General features: G+C 43.4%; 2 protein-coding genes across 2 annotated transcripts; both read right to left on the reverse strand.

The window, feature by feature from the left end:
- Positions 1 to 14,178: 14,178 nt before the first annotated feature.
- Positions 14,179 to 15,261, reverse strand: LOC127342416 (probable glutathione S-transferase GSTU6). The gene is made up of 2 exons (XM_051368370.2): positions 14,854 to 15,261; positions 14,179 to 14,755 (listed from the first exon to the last, which is right to left on the reverse strand). The coding sequence occupies exons 1-2, from the start codon at positions 15,178 to 15,180 to the stop codon at positions 14,375 to 14,377; spliced, it is 708 nt and encodes a 235-aa protein (XP_051224330.1). The 5' UTR covers positions 15,181 to 15,261; the 3' UTR covers positions 14,179 to 14,374.
- Positions 15,262 to 20,094: 4,833 nt separating this feature from the next.
- Positions 20,095 to 25,197, reverse strand: LOC139837994 (uncharacterized). Its single transcript, XM_071827341.1, has 4 exons — positions 24,294 to 25,197; positions 22,357 to 22,454; positions 22,191 to 22,274; positions 20,095 to 20,175 (listed from the first exon to the last, which is right to left on the reverse strand). Exons 1-4 carry the CDS (start codon positions 25,195 to 25,197, stop codon positions 20,095 to 20,097), a joined length of 1,167 nt encoding a protein of 388 aa, XP_071683442.1.
- Positions 25,198 to 25,979: the final 782 nt, after the last annotated feature.

The following is a 25,979-nucleotide window of genomic DNA, read 5'->3' on the forward strand; positions in this document are numbered from 1 at the left end:
CACCGTTTGAGAGGCTGCACGGGATCGAAAGAAAAAGGCAAGTGACCAAATACCAGGAGCCAAAAATAATCCAAGAAAAGAAATTTTATTGTACATAGAGGATGACATGCGGGTCCAATTTTGCAGCAGCGGTCTCAACGTTTCCAAGGCGGCACAAGACCAAAAGAAAAATGAAGTAGCCAGAAATCAGGGGGTGAAAAAAATCCAAGAAGAAAGATTTCAATTGGGCTGCATCTGGACATCTGGGCCTTCGAACTATCCTGCTTGGCCTTTTGACTCGTACAATTTCAGCCCACTCCAAAACAGGAAAGTTCGGAATTTTCTAAAAAAAAAACAGGAAAGTCCTATGCTTCGCAAAAACAAAAAAACAAGGAGATTCAACATATAAGTTTGTTTGTGTAAAAAATAAAGATTTAATTTATCCGTTTGCAATAGATCAGAGCGCAATACACTGTTTATTGTCTGCAAAATAATCAAGATATCACATGTTTCTTGTACGGGGAGGCTGACATCGGGGACCCATGAGCCAGCAGCGTCGTCAATGTTTTAAAGGCGGCAGGGGATGGAAAGAAAAAATAAACCAAAAATATGTTGGTACAAAATCCAAGAAAAGAAACATTTTCGTTCTAAGAGGATGACATGCGGGACCCATGAGGCAGCAGCATCCCCAACGATTCCAAGGCGGCAGGGGATCAAAGAAAAAAAAGGAAATATCCAGAAATTAATTAGGGTTTCAAAATAAATCCATCAAAGGAAACTTTTATTGTTCCCAGAGGATGACATGTGGGACCGACCTGCCAACAGCATCCTCATCGTTTCAAAGGGGGCATGAGATCAAAAGAAAAAGGCAAATAGCCAGAAATTAGGGGTCAAAAATAACTCCAAGAAAGGAAACTTTTATTGTTCGTAGAGGATGACATGCGGGACCCATGATCCAGCAACTTACTCAACGTTTCAAAGGCGGCATGAGATCGAAAGAAAAAGGCAAGTGACAAAATATCAGGAGCCAAAGATAATCCAAGAAAAAAACTTTATTGTACGTAGAGGATGACATGCGGGTCCCAATTAGCAGCAGCGGTCTCAATGTTTCAAATGCGGCTTGAGATCAAAAGAAAAAACAAAGTTTATTGTACATAGAGGATGACATGCGGGTCCCATGAGTCAGCAGCTTACTCAACGTTTCCAAGGCGGCAGGGGATCAAAAGAAAAAGGAAATAGCCAAAAATCAGAGGGTGAAAAAAAACCCAAGAAAATAAACTTTTATAGCACATAGAGGATGACATGCGGGTCCCATGAGCCAGCAGGGTCCTCAACGTTTCAAACGTGGCATGAGATCGAAAGAAAAAGGCAAGTGACCAAATATCAGGAGCCAAAAATAATTCAAGAAAAGAAACTTGATTGTACATAGAGGATGACATGCGGATCCCAATTAGCAGCAGCGGTATCACCGTTTGAGAAGCGGCAGGGGATCGAAAGAAAAAGGCAAGTGACCAAATATGAGGTGCCAAAAAAATCCAAGAAAAGAATGTTTTATAGTACATAGAGGATGACATGCGGGTCCCATTTGGAGCAGCGGTCTCAACCTTTCCAAGGCGGCACAGAACCAAAAGAAAAATGAAGTAGCCAGAAATCAGGGGTGAAAAAAATCCAAGAAAAAGATTTCAATTGGGCTGCATCTGGACATCTGGGCCTTCGAACTATCCTGCTTGGCCTTTTGACTCGTACAATTTCAGCCCACTCCAAAACAGGAAAGTTCGGAAATTTCTAAAAAAAACAGGAGATTCAACATATAAGTTTGTTTATGTAAAAATAAAGATTTAATTTATCCTTTTGAAATAGCTCAGAGCGCAATACACTGTTTACTGTCTGCAAAATAATCAAGATATCACATGTTTCTTGTACGGGGAGGCTCACATCGGGGACCCATGAGCCAGCAGCGTCGTCAACGTTTTAAAGACGGCAGGGGATGGAAAGAAAAAATAAACCAAAAATATGTTGGTAAGCAATCCAAGAAAAGAAACATTTTCGTTCTAAGAGGATGACATGCGGGACCCATGAGGCAGCAGCATCCTCAGCGTTTATTGTTCATAGAGGCTGACATGTTGGACCCGTGAGCCAGCAGCGTCCTCAACGTTTTAAAGGCGGCAGGAGATCGAAAGAAAAAATTAGCCAAAAATCATTTGGTAAACAAAATTCCAAGAAAAGAAACATTTACCGTTCTGAGAGGATGACATGCGGGACCCATGAGGCAGCAGCATCCTCAACGATTCCAAGGCGGCAGGGGATCAAAGAAAAAAAAGAAAATATCCCGAAATTAATTAGGGGTTCAAAATAAATCCATCAAAGGAAACTTTTATTGTTCACAGAGGATGACATGTGGGACCGACCTGCCAACAACGTCCTCATCGTTTCAAAGGGGCAGGAGATCAAAAGAAAAAGGCAAATAGCCAGAAATTAGGGGTCAAAAATAACTCCAAGAAAGGAAACTTTTATTGTTCGTAGAAGATGACATGCGGGACCCATGATCCAGCAGCTTACTCAACGTTTCAAAGGCGGCATGAGATCGAAAGAAAAAGGCAAGTGACAAAATATCAGGAGACAAAGATAATCCAAGAAAAAAACTTTATAGTTGATACGCGTACAGCACGCGTCCGTTGGGAACCCCAAGAGGAAGGTGTGATGCGTACAGCGGCAAGTTTTCCCTCAGTAAGAAACCAAGGTTTATCGAACCAGTAGGAGCCAAGAAGCACGTTGAAGGTTGATGGCGGCGAGATGTAGTGCGGCGCAACACCAGGGATTCCGGCGCCAACGTGGAACCTGCACAACACAACCAAAGTACTTTGCCCCAACGAAACAGTGAGGTTGTCAATCTCACCGGCTTGCTGTAACAAAGGATTAGATGTATAGTGTGGATGATGATTGTTTGCAGAAAACAGTAGAACAAGTATTGCAGTAGATTGTATTCGATTAAAAGAATGGACCAGGGTCCACAGTTCACTAGAGGCGTCTCTCCCATAAGATAAATAGCATGTTGGGTGAACAAATTACAGCTGGGCAATTGACAAATAGAGAGGGCATGACAATGCACATACATGATATGATAAGTATAGTGAGATTTAATTGGGCATTACGACAAAGTACATAGACCGCTATCCAGCATGCATCTATGCCTAAAAAGTCCACCTTCAGGTTATCATCCGAACCCCTTCCAGTATTAAGTTGCAAACAACAGACAATTGCATTAAGTATGGTGCGTAATGTAATCAATAACTACATCCTCGGACATAGCATCGATGTTTTATCCCTAGTGGCAACAGCACATCCACAACCTTAGAACTTTCTGTCACTGTCCCAGATTTAATGGAGGCATGAACCCACTATCGAGCATAAATACTCCCTCTTGGAGTTACTAGCAAAAACTTGGCCAGAGCCTCTACTAATAACGGAGAGCATGCAAGATCATAAACAACACATAGGTAATAGATTGATAATCAACATAGCATAGTATTCTCTATCCATCGGATCCCAACAAACACAACATATAGCATTACAGATAGATGATCTTGATCATGTTAGGCAGCTCACAAGATCCAACAATGATAGCACAATTAGGAGAAGACGACCATCTAGCTACTGCTATGGACCCATAGTCCAGGGGTGAACTACTCACTCATCACTCCGGAGGCGACCATGGCGGTGAAGAGTCCTCCGGGAGATGATTCCCCTCTCCGGCAGGGTGCCGGAGGCGATCTCCTGAATCCCCCGAGATGGGATTGGCGGCGGCGGCGTCTCTGGAAGGTTTTCCGTATCGTGGCTCTCGGTACTGGGGGTTTCGCGACGAAGGCTATAAGTAGGCGGAGGAGATAGGTCAGGGGGCCTGACAGGGGGCCCACACACTAGGCCGGCGCGGCCAAGGCTTGGGCCGCGCCGCCCTGGTGTCTGGCCACCTCGTGGCCCCACTTCGTGACTCCTTCGGTCTTCTGGAAGCTTCGTGTGAAAATAGGCCCCTGGGCGTTGATTTCGTCCAATTCCGAGAATATTTCCTTACTAGGATTTCTGAAACCAAAAACAGCAGAAACCGAATGGCTCTTCGGCATCTCGTTAATAGGTTAGTGCCGGAAAATGCATAAATATGACATAAAGTATGCATAAAACATGTAGATATCATCAATAATGTGGCATGGAACATAAGAAATTATCGATACGTCGGAGACGTATCAGCATCCCCAAGCTTAGTTTCTGCTCGTCCCGAGCAGGTAAACGATAACAAAGATAATTTCTGGAGTGACATGCCATCATAACCTTGATCATACTATTGTAAGCACATGTAATGAATGCAGCGATCAAAACAATGGTAAATGACATGAGTAAACAATTGAATCATAAAGCAAAGACTTTTCATGAATAGTACTTTCAAGACAAGCATCAATAAGTCTTGCATAAGAGTTACTCATAAAGCAATAATTCAAAGTAAAGGTATTGAAGCAACACAAAGGAAGATGAAGTTTCAGCGGTTGCTTTCAACTTGTAACATGTATATCTCATGGATAGTTGTCAATGCAAAGTAATATAACAAGTGCAATATGCAAGTATGTAGGAATCAATGCACAGTTCACACAAGTGTTTGCTTCTTGGGATGGAGAGAAATAGGTGAACTGACTCAACATAAAAGTAAAAGAAAGGCCCTTCGCAGAGGGAAGCATTGATTGCTATATTTGTGCTAGAGTTTTGGTTTTGAAAACATATAGAGAGCATAAAAGTAAAGTTTTGAGAGGTGTTTGTTGTTGTCAACGAATGGTAGTGGGCACTCTAACCCCCTTGCCAGACAAACCTTCAAAGAGCGGCTCCCATTTTATTTTATTTTTGTGTGGCACTCCTTCCAACCTTTCTTTCACAAACCATGGCTAACCGAATCCTTCAGGTTCCTGCCAACAATCTCATACCATGAAGGAGTGCCTTTTTATTTTAGTTTTATTATGATGACACTCCTCCCCATCTTTGCTTTCTCAAGCCATGGCTGACCGAATCCTTCGGGTGCCGTCCAACAATCACATACAATGGAGGAGTGTCTATTTTTTTTGTTAATTAATTTGGGACTGGGAATCCCATTGCCAGCTCTTTTTGCAAAATTATTGGATAAGCGGATGAAGCCACTAGTGCATTGGTGAAAGTTGCCCAACAAGATTGAAAGATAAACACCACATACTTCCTCATGAGCTATAAAACATTGACACAAATCAGAGGTGATAAATTTTGAATTGTTTAAAGGTAGCACTCAAGCAATTTACTTTGGAATGGCGGAGAAATACCATGTAGTAGGTAGGTATGGTGGACACAGATGGCATAGTGGTTGGCTCAAGGATTTGGATGCATGAGAAGTATTCCCTCTCGATACAAGGTTTAGGCTAGCAAGGTTATTTGAAACAAACACAAGTATGGAGCGGTGCAGCAAAACTCACATAAAAGACATATTGTAAACATTATAAGACTCTACACCGTCTTCCTTGTTGTTCAAACTCTATACTAGAAATTATCTAGACCTTAGAGAGACCAATTATGCAAACCAAATTTTAGCAAGCTCTATGTATTTCTTCATTAATAGGTGAAAAGTATATGATGCAAGAGCTTAAACATGAGCACAACAATTGCCAAGTATCAAATTATCCAAGACATTTTACCAATTACTACATGTATCATTTTCTGTTTCCAACCATAACAATTTAACGAAGAAGATTCAACCTTCGCCATGAATACTATGAGTAAAGCCTAAGGACATATTTGTCCATATGCAACAGCGGAGCGTGTCTCTCTCCCACACAATGAATGCTAGGATCCATTTTATTCAAACAAAACAAAAACAAAAACAAACCGACGCTCCAAGCAAAGTACATAAGATGTGATGGAATAAAAATATAGTTTCACTAGAGGAACCTGATAATGTTGTCGATGAAGAAGGGGATGCCTTGGGCATCCCCAAGCTTAGACGCTTGAGTCTTCTTGAAATATGCAGGGGTGAACCACCGGGCCATCCCCAAGCTTAGAGCTTTCACTCTTCTTGATCATATTGTATCATCCTCCTCTCTTGACCCTTGAAAACTTCCTCCACACCAAACTCAAAACAACTCATTAGAGGGTTAGTGCACAATCAAAATTTACATGCTCAGAGGTGACATAATCATTCTTAACACTTCTGGACATTGCACAAAGCTACTGAAAGTTAATGGAATCGAAAAATCCATCAAGCATAGCAAAACAGGCAATGCGAAATAAAAGGCAGAATCTGTCAAAACAGAACAGTTCGTAAAGACGAATTTTATTGAGGCACCAGACTTGATCAAATGAAAATGCTCAAATTTAATGAAAGTTGCGTACATATCTGAGGATCGCTCACGTAAATTGGCATAATTTTCTGAGTTACCTACAGAGAATTAGGCCCAGATTCGTGACAGCAAAGAAATCTGTTTCTGTGCAGTAATCCAAATCTAGTATGAACCTTACTATCAACGACTTTACTTGGCACAACAATGCACAAAACTAAGATAAGGAGAGGTTCCTACAGTAGTAACAACTTCCAAGACTCAAATATAAAATAAAAGTGCAGTAGTACAAACATGGGTTGTCTCCCATAAGAGATTTTCTTTAACGCCTTTCAGCTAGGCGCAGAAAGTGTGTATCAAGTATTATCAAGAGACGAAGCATCAACATCATAATTTGTTCTAATAATAGAATCAAAAGGTAACTTCATTCTCTTTCTAGGGAAGTGTTCCATACCTTTCTTGAGAGGAAATTGATATTTAATATTACCTTCCTTCATATCAATGATAGCACCAACAGTTCGAAGAAAAGGTCTTCCCAATATAATGGGACAAGATGCATTGCATTCAATATCCAAGATAACAAAATCAACGGGGACAAGGTTATTGTTAACGGTAATGCGAACATTATCAACTCTCCCCAAAGGTTTCTTTGTAGAGTTATCAGCAAGATTAACATCCAAATAACAATTTTTCATTGGTGGCAAGTCAAGCATATTATAGATTTTCTTAGGTATAACGGAAATACTTGCACCAAGATCACATAAAGCATTACAATCAAATTCATTGACCTTCATCTTAATGATGGGCTCCCAACCATCTTCTAGCTTCCTAGGAATAGAAGTTTCGCGTTCTAGTTTCTCTTCTCTAGCTTTTATGAGAGCATTTGTAATATGTTTCGCGAAAGCCAAATTTATAGCACTAGCATGAGGACTCTTAGCAAGTTTTTGTAAGAACTTTATAACTTCAGAGATGTGACAAACATCAAAATCCAAACCATTATAATCTAAAGCAATGGGATCATTATCCCCAATGTTGGAAAAAATTTCAGCAGTTTTATCACAGGCAATTTCAGCAGTTTTAGCAGTTTCAGGCAGTTTTTCACGCTTTGCATTAGAAGTGGAAACATTGCCAACACCAATTATTTTACCATTAATAGTAGGAGGTGCAGCAACATGTGAAGCATTAGCATTACTAGTGGTGGTAATAGTCCAAACTTTAGCTATATTATCTTCTTTAGCATTTTCTTCTTTCTCCCACCTAGCACGCAATTCGGCCATCAATCTTATATTCTCATTAATTCTAACTTGGATGGCATTTGCTGTAGTAACAATTTTATTATTATGATTTTCATTAGGCATAACTTTCGATTTCAAAAGATCAACATCAGCAGCAAGACTATCGACTTTAGAAGCAAGTATATCAATTTTCCCAAACTTTTCTTCAACAGATTTGTTAAAAGCAGTTTGTGTACTAATAAATTCTTTAAGAATAGCTTCAAGTCCAGGGGGTGTATTCCTATTATTGTTGTAAGAATTCCCATAAGAATTACCATAGCCGTTGCCATTATTATAAGGATATGGCCTATAGTTGTTTCTAGAATTGTTCCGGTAAGCATTGTTGTTGAAATTATTATTTTTAATGAAGTTTACATAAACATGTTCTTCTTGAGCAACCAATGAAGCTAACAGAACATTATTAGGATCAACATTTGTCCTACCATTCACAAGCATTGACATAATAGCATCAATCTTATCACTCAAGCAAGAGGTTTCTTCGACAGAATTTACCTTCTTACCTTGTGGAGCTCTTTTCGTGTGTCATTCAGAGTAAGTAATCATCATATTATCAAGGAGCTTTGTTGCTTCGCCAAGAGTGATGGACATAAAGGTACCTCCAGCAGCTGAATCCAATAGGTTCCGCGAAGAAAAATTCAGTCCTGCATAAAAGGTTTGGATGATCATCCAAGTAGTCAGTCCATGGGTTGGGCAATTTTTAACCAAAGATTTCATTCTTTCCCATGCTTGTGCAACATGCTCATTATCCAATTGTTTAAAATTCATTATGCTACTTCTCAAAGATATAATTTTAGCAGGAGGATAATATCTACCAATAAAAGCATCCTTGCATTTAGTCCATGAATCAATACTATTTTTAGGCAGAGATAGCAACCAATCTTTAGCTCTTCCTCTTAATGAGAAAGGGAACAATTTTAATTTTATTATGTCACCATCTACATCTTTATACTTTTGCATTTCACACAATTCAACAAAATTATTGAGATGGGCAGCAGCATCATCAGAACTAACACCAGAAAATTGCTCTCTCATAACAAGATTCAGTAAAGCAGGTTTAATTTCAAAGAATTCTGCTGTAGTATCAGGTGGAGCAATATGTGTGCATAAGAAATCATTATTATTTGTGGTTGTGAAGTCACACAACTTAGTATTTTCAGGAGTACCCATTTTAGCAGTAGTAAATAAAGCAAACTAGATAAAGTAAATGTAAGTAACTATTTTTTTTGTGTTTTTAGATATGGCAAACAAGATAGCAAATAAAGTAAAGCTAGCAACTAATTTTTTTGTATTTTGATATAATGCAGCAAACAAAGTAGTAAATAAAATAAAAGCAAGACAAAAACAAAGTAAAGAGATTGGAAGTGGAGACTCCCCTTGTAGCGTGTCTTGATCTCCCCGGCAACGGCGCCAGAAAATCTGCTTGATACGCGTACAGCACGCGTCCGTTGGGAACCCCAAGAGGAAGGTGTGATGCGTACAGCGGCAAGTTTTCCCTCAGTAAGAAACCAAGGTTTATCGAACCAGTAGGAGCCAAGAAGCACGTTGAAGGTTGATGGCGGCGAGATGTAGTGCGGTGCAACACCAGGGATTCCGGCGCCAACGTGGAACCTGCACAACACAACCAAAGTACTTTGCCCCAACGAAACAGTGAGGTTGTCAATCTCACCGGCTTGCTGTAACAAAGGATTAGATGTATAGTGTGGATGATGATTGTTTGCAAAAAACAGTAGAACAAGTATTGCAGTAGATTGTATTCGATTAAAAGAATGGACCGGGGTCCACAGTTCACTAGAGGCGTCTCTCCCATAAGATAAATAGCATGTTGGGTGAACAAATTACAGCTGGGAAATTAACAAATAGAGAGGGCATGACAATGCACATACATGATATGATGAGTATAGTGAGATTTAATTGGGCATTACGGCAAAGTACATAGACCGCTATCCAGCATGCATCTATGCCTAAAAAGTCCACCTTCAGGTTATCATCCGAACCCCTTCCAGTATTAAGTTGCAAACAACAGACAATTGCATTAAGTATGGTGCGTAATGTAATCAATAACTACATCCTCGGACATAGCATCGATGTTTTATCCCTAGTGGCAACAACACATCCACAACCTTAGAACTTTCTGTCACTGTCCCAGATTTAATGGAGGCATGAACCCACTATCGAGCATAAATACTCCCTCTTGGAGTTACTAGCAAAAACTTGGCCAGAGCCTCTACTAATAACAGAGAGCATGCAAGATCATAAACAACACATAGGTAATAGATTGATAATCAACATAGCATAGTATTCTCTATCCATCGGATCCCAACAAACACAACATATAGCATACAAATAGATGATCTTGATCATGTTAGGCAGCTCACAAGATCCAACAATGATAGCACAATTAGGAGAAGACGACCATCTAGCTACTGCTATGGACCCATAGTCCAGGGGTGAACTACTCACTCATCACTCCGGAGGCGACCATGGCGGTGAAGAGTCCTCCGGGAGATGATTCCCCTCTCCGGCAGGGTGCCGGAGGCGATCTCCTGAATCCCCCGAGATGGGATTGGCGGCGGCGGCGTCTCTGGAAGGTTTTCCTTATCGTGGCTCTCGGTACTGGGGTTTTCGCGACGAAGGCTATAAGTAGGCGGAGGAGATAGGTCAGGGGGCCTGACAGGGGGCCCACACACTAGGCCGGCGCGGCCAAGGCTTGGGCCGCGCCGCCCTGGTATCTGGCCACCTCGTGGCCCCACTTCGTGACTCCTTCGGTCTTCTGGAAGCTTCGTGTGAAAATAGGCCCCTGGGCGTTGATTTCGTCCAATTCCGAGAATATTTCCTTACTAGGATTTCTGAAACCAAAAACAGCAGAAACAAAGAATCGGCTCTTCGGCATCTCGTTAATAGGTTAGTGCCGGAAAATGCATAAATATGACATAAAGTATGCATAAAACATGTAGATATCATCAATAATGTGGCATGGAACATAAGAAATTATCGATACGTCGGAGACGTATCAATAGTACATAGAGGATGACATGCGGGTCCCAATTAGCAGCAGCGGTCTCAACGTTTCAAATGCGGCTTGAGATCAAAAGAAAAAGAAAGTTGATTGTACATAGAGGATGACATGCGGGTCCCATGAGTCAGCAGCTTACTCAACGTTTCCAAGGCGGCAGGGGATCAAAAGAAAAAATCCAAGAAAAAACTTTTAGAGTACATAGAGGATGACATGCGGGTCCCATGAGCCAGCAGGTTCCTCAACGTTTTCAAAGGCGGCATGAGATCGAAAGAAAAAGGCAAGTGACCAAAAATTAGAGGGTGGAAAATAATCCAAGAAAAGAAACTTTTATTCTACATACAGGATGACATGCAGGTCCCATTTTGCAGCAGCGGTCCCAACGTTTCAAATGCGACTTGAGATCAAAAGAAAAAGAAAGTAGCCAGAAATCAGGGGGTCAAAAAAATCTAAGAAAAGAAAGTTGATGGACATAGAGGATGACATGCGGGTCCCATGAGCCAGCAGGTTCCTCAACGTTTCAAACGTGGCATGAGATCGAAAGAAAAAGGCAAGTGACCAAATATCCGGATCCAAAAATAATTCAAGAAAAGAAACTTGATTGTACATAGAGGCTGACATGTGGGACCTATGAGCCAGCAGAGTCCTCAACGTTTCAAAGGCGGCAGGGGGATCAAAATAAAAAGGAATTAGCCAAAAATCAGAGGGTGAAAAAAAACCAAGAAAATGAACTTTTATAGTACATAGAGGATGACATGCGGGTCCCATGAGCCTGCAGGTTCCTCAATGTTTCAAACGTGGCATGAAATCGAAAGAAAAAGGCAAGTGACCAAATATCAGGAGCCAAAAATAATTCAAGAAAAGAACCAGTGGTATCACCGTTTGAGAGGCGGCAGGGGATCGAAAGAAAAAGGTAAGTGACCAAATATGAGGTGCCAAAAAAAATCCAAGAAAAGAAAGTTTTATAGTACATAGAGGATGACATGCGGGTCCCATTTAGCAGCAGCGGTGTCACCGTTTGAGAGGCGGCAGGGGATCGAAAGAAAAAGGCAAGTGACCAAATTTGAGGTGCCAAAAAAATCCAAGAAAAGAAAGTTTTATAGTACATAGAGGATGACATGCGGGTCCCATTTAGCAGCAGTGGTCTCAATGTTTCCAAGGCGGCAAGGGATCAAAAGAAAAAGGAAGTAGCCAAAAATCAGGGGGTCAAAAAAATCCAAGAATAGAAAGAATTTTGGTTCATAGAGGATGACATGTGGGACCCATGATCCTGCATCGTAAACGGCTCGATCGGAGAGCGTTGAACGAGATGGCGCGATCGAGACAAAAAATAATGCCAGTGAGGCTGCCATCTGGGCCCTACATCCCTCGGCGGTGCGGATTTGCGTTGACTCGGCCGGCGAACCCGAGAATTCGAGATGCACCACGTCCCGGGCCACCATACGCAACGTTTTGGCCGCTTTCGTCGGGCTAGGTGGCCTCAAAAACGAGAAAAAAAAACGTTTTGACACGCACAACGGACACACCCAAATCGTCGGCCATGGTACACCAGCAACCATGGCACGACTTCAACTTCGTCGGCCATGGCAACTTTTCTTGTAGTGATATGAATTTGACCTCCTTGGATAGGCTACAGTAACACAAGAATAGGGCAATTGGAATTATTCGAAAATGATTTATAGAATTTGAATTATCCTCGAATTACTGATTTGAATATATTTTACTAAAGCAAGTTTGTGCACGTATCAAAGTTGTACAACTCCTACACAAAGTTGAAGTACATGATCTGAGGATTCCAGAAAGTACAAAATAATAAAATTTGGGCCAGTAGATTATTTTATACAAATTTTATAGTGTAAAAGAGTTAATTTTACTATTTTAATTATGACGCAAAATCTAACACAAAACCTATACAGTATTATTGCATAAAGTTGTTGTACAGGTTAAGAGTTTTCCAAAACTATAAAATTTGCAAAATTTGAACCTACGGTTGATGTTATACGGATTTTACAAGTTGGACAGCAAATCTAGCATTTAAATTCAAATTTAAACTCTGTTTGACTCTGCGCTGACTGGGCGCGCTGACCGTGCAGGCCACGTGGCGCGACGCGGTTGGTTGCGCGGGGGATCACGCGGATCGCCCCCTGGGGGGACCGTGGCCGTTAGATCTACTCGATCTGGATGGTCTAGATTAAAAGAAAAAAAAAGAGGGGATAAGGAGGGGGAGATACTCACTGCCGGCCGGTGGCGGAGAAGATGGCGGCGGGGCGGCTCGGGCGGTGGCGTGGCCGGCGTTGCGGGAGTCCCCGGGCTCGGCGGATGCAGCGACGAGGGGCGGCGCGACGCCGCAGTTCTCCTGGTGATCGCGGTGCGGCCAGAGGCGGGCTAGAGCGGCGGCGGCGAGCGGCTGGAGGCGGCGGCGCTAGCTGCAACTATGGCGAGCAATCGCCGTAGATTGGCGGCGCGGCGGCGGGAGCTGGGTGGGGGAAAAGGAGGCGGGGGTGGCGGTGGTATTTATAGGGGGGCCGGGCGTGCTCCTCACGGCACGGACGCCGAGGTGGGGTCGGCCCGGTTAGGGCTCGGGGAGTCCGGGTCGGACACGACCCAAGGTAGGAGAAGGCGCTGACGAGTGGGCCCCGCTGACGGGCGGGCCCCACCTGTCTGTGAGTGAAATGGAAAAAAAAGGGGGCAGGTGGTTCGGCTCGCGGGCCGTTTTTGGCAGGCCAGTGGGCCGATGCGGTCGGGCTGGCCCAGCTCGGCCGGTCCGATCCGTTTTCTCTTTATTTTGTTCTTTTCGTTTTTCGTTTTTCTTTTATTGTTTTCTTCACAACTTTTGTTTTAGGAATCCAAAAAGAGTCAAACCAGTTTCTAAATTTTTGTAAAATTCAGGGCATTGTTTTAAACCACAGAGGGCAAGGGTTTTATCAAAAGAGAATGGTAGGGAAAATAAGAGTTTTACCCTAGAGTATAGAGCTATGGTTGGTTCATGTTGAGTTTATTTTTCTATGTGAACAAACAAATGCACAAATGACATGCATGCATTCAAATTTTTAATTTTTGAAAAACCTGGGATGTTACAGATGTCGAGGTCCTCGTCGCTGACGTCTCCTCCTCCGCTAGCGGTGCTCCTCCGTGCGGCGGTGCGACAGATTGGTCGGCGGGAGGGGAACCACCGGGTGATGTGACAGTTTGGGGGGAGGTGAGAGTGCGGTCGTGACTGTGAGGAAAGAGAGGGGAGCGGTGAGCCTAATTATGGCGCGTGTTCCCGAAGGGACGCGGCGTCTCCGCCTCCCTTCTCCACGCGTGCAGGCTTCTGGCCGCAACGGGCCCAGCCTCGGAGAAACTATCATTCCGGACGTTCCTCCAGGACCTGTCCCTGGGGTGATTTAAAACCCGGTTCATGCAACAAGGCAGTGGGCTGCAGGCATCCAAACGGACCGAAAATTGCTGGCCCGATGCGAGCCAAGGGGGATGCAGCCTACCAAACGCGTCCTAAAATTCCTACTCTTTTCGCATATTCTTCGAAGCAAATTCACATGTCGGGAGCAGTACCAAAAAAACCCGATAAATGGAATATATTATGACTAACTATTTTCTTTCTGCAAACATAGGAAACATATCAAGAATATACACCATGGGTTGGGAAATAACATTATTTTCTGAACAGAAGCTGAAAGAGACAGACACACGATTTTTTCTTTTATTGGAAACGATCAGATCTGCGACTGCGTCACTGCGCGAAGAAGCATTCAGTTGGTCGAGGCAGCTGCCGCCGCAGCCTGCATCACCTTGGCATAGGCATACTCCGTCAGCCTCTGCACATCCGGCATGACCGCTTCAACCTGCTCCAGTTGGCCGAAGCGCTCCGCCCACGCGGCCAGGAGCGGGGTCGTGGAGGGGTCGAAGGTCTTGACGCCCTGCATCGCATCAATGGCGCGCACCCACCCGAGGAGGCCGCCGAGGATGACGTCCACATAACCGGCGCTCTCGCCGCCGAAGAAAGGCTTCCCCTTGGAGCATTCTCTCAGGCCACCCTCAAGGGTCACTATGGCAGCAGCCGCCTTCTCCTTCCCCTCCGTCTTCTCCTCCTCCGTCTTGCCGCTCGAAGCCTGGCTCGACGCTTTCAGGAGCTGCGCCACAAACAAACCACACCGCCGTCCAAAAGCTCAAATTAAGCACACGGGCACAACTGATCAACCGATGTACGCGAGCTAAACAATATCAATACCGTGTCCTCAATGAAGGCAGCCCAGAAGCGAGCGACGGCCCGTTCGTAGGGGTCGGCGGGGAGCAGGGCGGGGCCGGTGCCGGCGAAGGCCTCGTCGATGTACTGCACGATGACCGATGACTCGCAGACCGGCTTGCCGTTGTGGATCAGCACCGGCACCTTCTTGTGGACAGGGTTGGACTTGAGGAGCAGCTCGCTCTTGTTCTTCAGGTCCTCCTCCACGAACTCGTAGCTGATGCCCTTGAGGCGGAGCGCGATCTGCACTCGCACAACGTACGGGCTCGCCCACGATCCGATCAGCCTCAGCTCCTCTCCTCCTTCGGCCATTGCTGCTATCTCGAGGTCTCAGCTTACCAGGTAGCTTGCGTGCGTGTCCTACTTTTGCTCGGTTCTTGCTGACTTCTTGGTGTTGGCTGTCGACCAGCGGGCAGCAGTATATATAGAGAGAATTGTGGTGCTGGCTTTGAAATATGTAATTAACCATTGGAATAAACAAATTAAATATCGACTATCCTCAAGAACACGTGATGGATCAGTAGCGAAAACCATAGAGGTAGACGCAAAGTCACGGATGACTATTCCCGCAAAAAAGCCGCCACGGATAACTACACTCATGCACAGTATTCGTGTTCTCCAAGACTAATACTAAAACATTATAAATACTACTACTCCGAAAAGTGTATTTGGCACATGAGCACCAGTGTTCCTGATTTTTAAGAAACATATTTTTTGAATTTTAAAAAATATGAAATTAAATATTCACATACATATAAACATTCTGAAGGTACGGTAGAAATTTTGAAGAAAAATATGTTATATTTTAAGCTATACAAAAAGATAAATTTCTGACAAATATATACCTCTATACGTAGCCACAAATTTGTTTTTTTCTGTAGCTCAAAATACCATGCAATTTCTACCAAAACTTTGCATGAATATTCAGAATATGTGTATGTATTCATGGAATAAATGTGATGCTTTTTTGAAATGCAGAAATTCAGTTTTTAAATATTTTTAAAACTAAGAGCAGTGGTGTTCATGTGCACCAAATTTGCTTCCCTACTACTCCATTCATCTGACTTCATTAAAATACGGTTCTTTTCCAAGTGTATCAGCATGCAATACCTAACTAGCGATTAAAACTTCAGTCTTAACGCGGAAGTAACACAATTTATATTATCTTTCGGTTCTTGTGCACTAAGAAATGAAGAAGTTTGACTTTCTTCTATAGACTAGAATCTTGACGTGGTGTGTATTAATTGCAGCAAAAATTAAATAAGTACTCCCGAGTATTTTGAAACTAGTCATGATTGTTTAAGTATTTCCCATTTTGGAACATGGCATTCACCTGTATATGTATATGTAGACCTGAGCATTTCCATGGCACCCCAAAGGCCCATAGGGCCAAAAGGCTATCAGGTGACCCCTTGTCCGTCCGTCCTGAACCTTCGAGGCCAGTTAGAGGTGTTGGAAACGCCACCACATAGAACTCTGACAGTAGACATATGTGTCGGCCAGAGTTGTTTAATGGTGCACACCCACCTCACCGGTTCGCCAGGCTCGTGCTGCCATTCCCCCACACTGGGATGTCGCGGCTTTCCCATGCGCCACCGACATTAAACCGATGTCGCTAATTTCGACCCCTAGTCCCACAATCCCTCTCGTCTCTCCCCACGCCTCTCCTTCCATGGCTGGTACTTCCCTATACCCATGGCGCACAATGACGAGGCTGGCACGAGCAAGGTGCAACCGCGCTGGAAGAAGAGCCTCACCATCGAAGAGGCGGCTATGTTCGCCGAGCATGACACCCTGGCGGCGCTCTCCACTGTGTGGTTGTGTTGCCTCCCGCGTGAAGCTAGAGGCGTGTTTTCCATCTTGGGGTCGTGTGCCTTCCGCATAAGGTTGGAGCCGCGCTCTCCACCCTGGGGTTGTGTTGACTTCCGCGTGAAGCCAGAGCCATAGGAGGTGGCGCCGTCAGTTATAGCGGGGTACGACATTCTATCTCTCATCCACGCAACCCCGATGACCCGACGGAAATGCATGGATTCTAAGCCACCATGCGCAAGTCGGAAGGAACGCAGCAAACGATGACGCTACTATATTGGCATCCCGCCGACCTACATGGCACGACGAGCCTGACGTTGTTCCAATGATGGTCAGCCGTGGAGGAGGCCAACATCATCAACGTGCCGACAAAGTAGATTAATTAGGCTTAGCTCAAATTTTGGTCAAATTCTCCTGTAAAAGTTCTTAAAATTTGAATGAATTGTTTGGTTTGTTTAAACTTCAAAGTTCAAAAAATTTAAAATAAAAATGTGGGATCGCCGCTGGGGGCATCGCCCATCGTCCTAGAATAGCGTTTGGACGTCCACTATACGGGATACACATTGTCGGAGCCAACGGCGGAGATGCTCTCACGAGTCATATGGATGCTTGATCATGTGGCAAAAATAAAGAAATATATATCGTTTCAGTACTGAGAGCACAGATTTTACCTTGCACTGATGGCCTTGTGCATATCCCACCTTCTATCTCTTCTACTTTTTTGCACAGAATCTACCAGCTCCATTCTCTCTCCTTTCACACTTCATAGGAACTAGTTCTAAACTTCAATATGGAATATATTTTGACTGTATTTGAAAGTCAACTTTCCAACGCGGATGAAACTTTTTAAAACTATATTTGGTTTATCCACCGCTGATGTACCCACTACCAACGCAGGCACCCAACTGGCTGTGGGACTTGCCGGTGATCGTCAACCTCATTCAGGACGATGACGAACAGTAGAGCACGCTTGCCGACAATTTTTGTGCCATGTGTAAAATGGACAAAAACTATCTCGAGAAATAGACTATTTTAGCACAAAAAATTTGTCTTTTTTACACAGGGCACAAAACATGTCTGTTTTCTGGAACAACTTTGTGTGCATGTAACATGTCAAGATATACATGAGGCATTTTATATTTATTTAATATTTTTAAATAAGTTTAAAATGCATTTTAAATAAAACATGCATTTGCACTCTCGGAAGCAAAAATACATTGTCCCAACCTAAACAGACCAAAATAGATATAGTTGTTGTTCGTCTTGCGTCCGGCCACTGCAGATCTAGGTCGATAGCCTGCACGGGATCACGTAGTAGAAGTGCATTTCTCTTTCAGTGTATATATAAAAGTACTATCCTACATGTGTCGTGCTATGGCTGTCTTAAGGTGCAAGAAATGGAAGTCAAAGAGGAGATTCAGCGATCGCGTTTGGGCAAAGTTCAACTTCTATGACATATTCTATATTTGAGAACTTTGGTGCGTGTAAATAATTTTGAGCCTGTCGCTGCCATTTAGAATTTTCAATGCCATAAGTACGTGTCAAACACCAATAGTTTGTGATGACCTTGCGCAGTCCCTAGTCTAAATGGCATGCAATACATAAGAAATTGCTTAGTTTCAACAAGAGAAGGTGCAGATCAATAATTTAGATCTACCCACCAGGTCAAACAATTGTTGTTGTGCTCCATGGCAAACTAGGTATCGTCCAGCCTTTTCTTTCAACCCCATCTCAGACAGATTGAGGGTTCTTTGAGAAAACCACAACGATATGTAAACAGTGTGAAGTGTGACATTACATGACATTATAAGCTTTATCTTAATAGTAAAAAGTTGTATTTTAGATTTGAAATCATTGATGTGAAGTGTGACATCCCATAACACTACACGTTTCACCTTTATAATAAATATTTGTAAATTAGATTTGAAGTCGGTGAATGAGGATCGTAGACATGTAAATAGTGTGAAGCGTGACAATGAGGGATGAGCACGGCTACGCCCCCTATGGTCATGGTTTTCTTAGAAATTCTAGGTACGTCAGCCCCTTATTCACGGTACTTTAACTAACTCAGTCCCCTCAATTAGATCACATGCATACCTTGCCCCTCTTAAGCTCAGCTCCATCCCTGAGCGTGACATAATAGTGAATACTAGACCATGATGGCGCGCGTTGCCGTGCCCGTCCATTTTGACAATATTATGATAATTTTAGTTTTATCATCTACTACTATGTGAGATCTATCATGTATTATCTCCGAACTAATGATATGCAACACAGTTTACGATTTCAAATACAAAATTATTTAGCGCATGACATGCAACTTAATTTTGCTATCAAGCATTGCAAATTTTATTTTGCACATCAACTTGATTATTAGCAGTGTATTCAATTTAAGGCCAGTTTAAACCCATACGTCATAGTTTTGTTGTATTTGAGAGTTATGGTGAACATATAAAATAAGTAGCTAAATACACTCCTGTTAAAAAAATGAGAGCATATGAGACCCGTTATTCCAAAGTATTAAATTAAATGTATAAAAGAAGAATGCAACAAGCACAATACTAAACTATGTCCTGTATCTGCTACTCCTGCTCTTCCCGTTTCCCAGCACTAATTCAAGTGTATATCATCGGTTCGGCTAAGAATCTGATCAACATTCTTGTATTTCCCACCTAGCGGCAATCAGAGTTCGTGCATTAAATCAACGAGAACTTGTACAATTAATTCAAATCTTGACCACAAAGCTGACTAACACAACAAGGAGTCGGCTACTCCTACATTTAACAGAATCGGCAGCTCTTGGGTATAAACAAGCATCACACGAAATTTAGTACGAAAATCCTGTTCTTACTCATCTTTAAAATATTATCAAGTGGTTGCTTGATATGATAAAGAAAAAAAAAAGGTATTGACCAAGTTCACAACATCTGTTTATGCAAGTAGATAAGTACTTGGAAGATTTAAACTGAGGAGTCACTTGAAATTTCAGAGAATGTGAGTGTTGTTGTCTTGCATGTACCATCTAACTCCTTAATTGATGGAATATATTAATTAATCGATGTATGAATGATGTAAAACACTGCATTTAGCATGTCCATATTGAGTTCAGAAACTGTTTCCCAAAGCAACAAACTGAAAGCCCTAATAAGGGATAGTTCATGAAATGGCCAATCGGGCTAGCTGAGTATAAATTAGATGAGGTAGTTGTGACAAAATATCATGCCATTCATTTTAATTAGAACAAAAGATCAGGCACCTTATGTGCAATGATTTGGTAAGCCAATGTGAAGCCGTTACACGACAAACCAGGAACAAAAGTGAAGAAACAGTATACAAACACAATTTATAATATGATTGATTTTTGAGAGAGTGCATACCTTATCAACTCTTTGTACATCACACAGATCACCATCACATTTAACCCAGATCGCTAGGACTTGAGTCTGTATTATCAGCAACCTGCCACAAGACATGGACAAGCAGAAAGGTATCAGCAACCTGCCACAAGACATGGACAAGCAGAAAGGACAGTGCATTAGATAAAACAAACAAAGTGGCCAAACCGCCAAACAATAGACAGGCAACATTACTCACTGAGAGAACCATATAGAGGCACCAAATGAAGTTAAACTACTGTTCAAACGCACAAGTGAAGCACACACAATGTAAGCAAATTACATGGGATCAACGGAAATACAGCTAAGGGTAAAGGCCAGCCTGCCAAGCAGCAATGTATGCACCTCGTTGAGAAAAAGTGCAAGCCAAGTAAAACTGTGTATTTCTCGCCTGTCACTGCAAACCCACAAAATTGCAGGCATGAGCATTGCAGAAAACAACTGCACAAGAACCAGACCAAACTTATGGAAATAAAGAGGCGCATACCTCGCAGGCTCGCACTCGCAACAAGTAGAAGACATAAACCTCCGGAACAACAAAACTCAAAGAGTTGAATAGGCAAGTGAAGAACTACATAAATTTCCCAATACATTTAAAACTCCATGAGGTGATAGTCATTATTAAATCTAACTGCACTTTATAATATCAAACTATGCAAACCAATGATGGGAGTAGAATTTTTTACAACATACAATTTGCCTTCAGTAGTCTAAGCATTAGAGAGAAAAAAGTCATGTATCTCCTTCCTATGAACTGCATGGCTGCGTGTACTACCTTCTTAACCACAAAAATATGGTATCAAAAGGGGTTAACTACCTAAAGAATCTATATCAGAAGGATTTTCAATTATAAATGTAACATTTAAAGCAAAAACATGCACCAAGATTTGAGACCATTCAACTGATAGGAGGAAAATGAGCAACTTATATTCTTGTTTATACACAATTGGTGCTATAAACAACATGGAGGCACTGCCGCGTCTGGATATACGGTGCTGGTTCATGATGTTGGCTAGGCTAGAATTCCACAAGCAGTCAAGAAAAATATAAGAATAGTACGGTGATTGATCTAATCTAGAGAATATGACAACATATGTGCCCTAGCAAATAGAGGCGACACATGTAAATATAACACATGTAAATATAACGGCTGAAAGTATCACCTACCTATCTGGTAAATGCATCGAAACCGTACACGCATATCCAATTCCATACACACTTAATTGCTTGCAAATATTCTTCCACGACCTTTGCATCCCCTCGACTAAGTCACCCAATTTCACACGCTAAATACCTAGAACATCAAAGAAACCAACATGAACACCCACCGTATAATGGAGAAAGCTAGAACCACAAGTTCAGACACTTGAATGTCGGCTATAAAATAGATCAAGGTAAGATTTTTTAGCATGAACCAAATGTACATATGTACGAATGTTTTCTTGTCCAAATTTAAAAGTAAAGCAGGGCAGACAGCCAGCTGATACTACCAAGAACTGGCAAGATTCCAGATCCAATCAATCAAAAGTATTGCAGAACATTATACACCAGAGAAGCACTAAACGATGAAGTGAATAAGTGTTTACCTTTTCAGCATCATAAATATTCATACTGACAGGCAAAACGAAGAACTACTTGAAGTGGCTTACTAAATGCAATATTAATGTTAGATAAGTATATTAAGTTATTCACACGCTATATTTCAGAAATTTAACTTAAGTAGCTTCCCAATGAACAACAATAAATATAAACACAGTTTAAATCAGCCTTTGCAACAACAGGTTGCATCTAATAATTGATATTGATTGCATAGCATGAATTTTCAGAGGTTGTATATATGTACCTTACAGGCTTAAGCAGTGCTCAGTTAAAATAGTGGATCGGTTTTAACTGAACAACAAGCATATGTTGTGCAATGTATAAGCAACATCCCATGCATATATCCTTTGCACTGAAAAAAGAGAAGTGAACCGGCATCAGGCATGGACTTTGAAGGGACTTTGAAGCAGTCGCAAATCACATGGAGGTTGTTCACTCTCGTCCGTACATCTCGATCTACATGTGCTACTGCGTCTGTCCCTGGCCAAACAGGCTGGTGTTGTTTGTATCGAAGAATACCATGACGGCCACCTGCGTCATCAGCCACGGCCCCTCCATGGATTTTGCGAGGAACTTGAATGCATAGAATTGCACGTCGTCTGCCTAACCAGCACAAAATCCGATGTCACACTTTCACATAGCAGATGGCAGTGGCGCAACCAAGGACGGAGAGGTACGGACGTACCTGGCGGGCGAAGTGATCGCGGGCTTGCTTGCCTGAGGGGTGGGCGGTGCCCGGACTTTTTGCCGTCACGGAGAGGACTGGGCGGTTGCCCGAACTTGCTGCCCGCGCAGTTCGGCATGGCGGTGGCACGTAGGGTTCGCGAGGTAGGCGAGCTCCGGGAAAGCGTTGCGGTGGACACTGCTCCTTGATGTGGAGGCCTGGAGGGAGGCGCTGCCGTTGGAGATCGTGAGCGCTAGAGGTAGAGGAGGCGTCGTCGTTTGAGATCGTGAGCGCCCGTGGTCGAGAAGGGGAGGGGACGAGACGATGCGGGAAAACGCAAACGAAGAGGAGAAACTTTTGTGCTCATTCATCGGTGATGGATAGTCTAGTTTGATGGGCTTTAGCCTGGGAACGAGGCCCAGATAACGAGGAGCGGCCTAACTCAATCTCCATCTCCATCTCCACTAATCTCCAACAACAACAACAACAACCAAGCCTTTCAGTCCCAAACAAGTTGGGGTAGGCTAGAGTTGAAACCCATAAGATCTCGAAACCAAGTCATGGTTCCGGAACGTGGATAGCTAACTTCCACGCACCCCTATCCATGGCTAAATCTTTGTCGATATTCCAAACCTTCAGGTCTCTCTTAACGGACTCCTCCCATGTCAAGTTTGGTCTACCACGACCCCTCTTAACATTCTCATCACGCTTTATCCGTCCGCTATGCACTGGCGCTTCCGGAGGCCTCCGTTGGATATGTCCAAACCATCTGAGACGATGTTGGACCAGCTTCTCTTCAATCGGTGCTACCCCAACTCTCTCCCGTATATCGTCGTTCCATACCCGATCCTTTCTTGTGTGGTCACATATCCATCTCAACATGCGCATCTATGCTACACTTAACTGTTGGATATGTCGTCTCTTCGTTGGCCAACACTCAGAGCCATACAACATCGCAGGTCGGATAGCTGTCCTATAAAACCTGCCTTTTAGCTTTTGTGGCACTCTCTTGTCACAGAGTACGCCCGAAGCTTGGCGCCACTTCATCCAACCAGCCTTGATTCGGTGGCCCACATCTTCATCGATATCGCCATCCTTCTGCAACATGGACCCCAAATATCGAAAAGTGTCTCTCTCCGGTACCACCTACCCATCAAGGCTAACCTCTCCCTCCTCGTGCCTAGTAGAACTGAAACTGCACCTCATGTATTCAGTTTTAGTTCTACTAAGCCTAAAACCTTTCGATTCGAGAGTTCGCCTCCACAACTCTAACTTTCTATTAACCCCCGTTCGGCTATCATCGACTAGCACCACATCATCCGCAAAGAGCATACACCATGGGATGTCTCCTTGTATATCCCTTGTGACCTCATCCATCACCAAATCAAAAAGATAAGGGCTCAAAGCTGACCCTTGGTGTAGCCCTATTCTACTTGGAAAGTCATCAGTGTCGCCATCGCTTGTTCGAACACTTGTCACAATATTATCATACATATCCTTGATGAGGGTAATGTACTTTATTGGGACTTTGTGTTTCTCCAAGGCCCACCACATGACATTCCGAGGTATCTTATCATAGGCCTTCTCCAAATCAATGAACACCATATGAAGGTCCTTCTTTTGCTCCCTGTATCTCTCCATCAGCTGTCGTACCAAGAAGATGGCTTCCATGGTAGACCTCCCAGGCATGAAACCAAATTGGTTTTTGGTCACGCTTGTCAACCTTCTTAAGCGGTGCTCAATGACTCTCTCCCATAGCTTCATAGTATGGCTCATCAGCTTGATTCCACGGTAATTAGTACAACTTTGAACATCCCCCTTGTTCTTGAAGATTGGTACTAAAATACTCCGCCTCCATTCTTCGGGCATCTTGTTTGACCGAAAAATGAGGTTGAAAAGCTTAGTTAGCCATACTATCGCTACGTCCCCAAGGCCTCTCCACGCCTCGATGGGGATACCATCGGGACCCATCGCCTTGCCGCCTTTCATCCTCCTTAACGCCTCCTTAACCTCAGACTCCTGGATACGTCGAACAAAGCACATGCTGGTATCATCAAAGGAGTCGTCTAGCTCAATGGTAGAGCTCTCAACCTCTCCATTGTAAAGGTTGTCAAAGTACTCCCGCCATCTACGCTTGATCGCCTCATCCTTCACAAGAAGCTTATCATCTCCGTCCTTGATGCATTTGACTTCGTTGACATCCCTCGTCTTCCTCTCCCTAAACTTGGCCATCTTATAGATGTCCCTTTCGCCTTCCTTCGTGTTTAAACGTTGGTAGAGGTCCTCATACGCCCGACCCCTTGCTTCACTCACCGCCCGCTTTGCAGCCTTCTTCGCCACCTTGTACTTCTCCATGTTAGCTGCACTCCTGTCCAGATATAGGCATCTGAAATAGTCCTTTTTCTCCCTAATAACCTCCTGGACCTCATCGTTCCACCACCAGGTATCCTTAGCTTCCCTTCTACTTCCCTTAGTCACCCCAAACTCCTCTACAGCGACCTTCCGCAAGCAGGTCGCCATACTCGTCCACATCATGTTTGCATCGCCTCCTTCCTCCCAAGGGCCCTCCTTAATAACCCTCTCCCTGAAAGCCTGGGATGCCTCACCCTTGAGCTTCCACCACTTTGTTCTAGCGACTTTGGCGCGCTTACCCCGCTGGACACGGATCCTAAAGCGAAAGTCTGCAACCACCAGCTTATGTTGAGGGACAACACTCTCTCCAGGTATCACCTTACAATCAATGCAGGCGCGTCTGTCTTCTCTTCTAGAGAGGACAAAATCAATCTGGCTAGAGTGTAGACCACTACTGAACGTCACTAGATGGGATTCTCTCTTCCTAAAGAGGGTGTTAGCTACGACCATGTCATAGGCTAGAGCGAAGCTCAGGACATCTTCTCCTTCTTGGTTCCTGATGCCATAGCCAAAGCCCCCATGCACCCTTTCAAAACCTGTGTTAAATGTACCCACATGGCCATTGAGGTCTCCTCCTATGAAGAGCTTCTCACCAATAGGTACCTGATGGCGTGTATTTCACACGTTCGTTGGGCAACCCCAAGAGGAAGGTATGATGCGCACAGCAGCAAGTTTTCCCTCAGAAAGAAACCAAGGTTTATCGAACCAGGAGGAGCCAAGAAGCACGTTGAAGGTTGATGGCGGCGGGATGTAGTGCGGCGCAACACCAGGGATTCCGGCGCCAACGTGGAACCTGCACAACACAACCAAAGTACTTTGCCCCAACGAAACAGTGAGGTTGTCAATCTCACCGGCTTGCTGTAACAAAGAGTTAACCGTATTGTGTGGAAGATGATTGTTTGCAGAAAACAAGAGAACAAAGATTGTGCAAAGAGATTGTATTTCAGTAAAGAGAATTGGACCGGGGTCCACAGTTCACTAGAGGTGTCTCTCCCATAAGACGAACAACATGTTGGGTGAACAAATTACAGTTGGGCAATTGACAAATAGAGAGGGCATGACCATGCACATACATATTATGATGAGTATTGTGAGATTTAATTGGGCATTACGACAAAGTACATAGACCGTCATCCAACTGCATCTATGCCTAAAAAGTCCACCTTCAGGTTATCATCCGAACCCCCTCCAGTATTAAGTTGCTAACAACAGACAATTGCATTAAGTATGGT

This window comes from Lolium perenne, chromosome 3 (genome assembly GCF_019359855.2).
Source record: "Lolium perenne isolate Kyuss_39 chromosome 3, Kyuss_2.0, whole genome shotgun sequence".
Taxonomy (NCBI): Eukaryota; Viridiplantae; Streptophyta; class Magnoliopsida; order Poales; family Poaceae; genus Lolium; species Lolium perenne.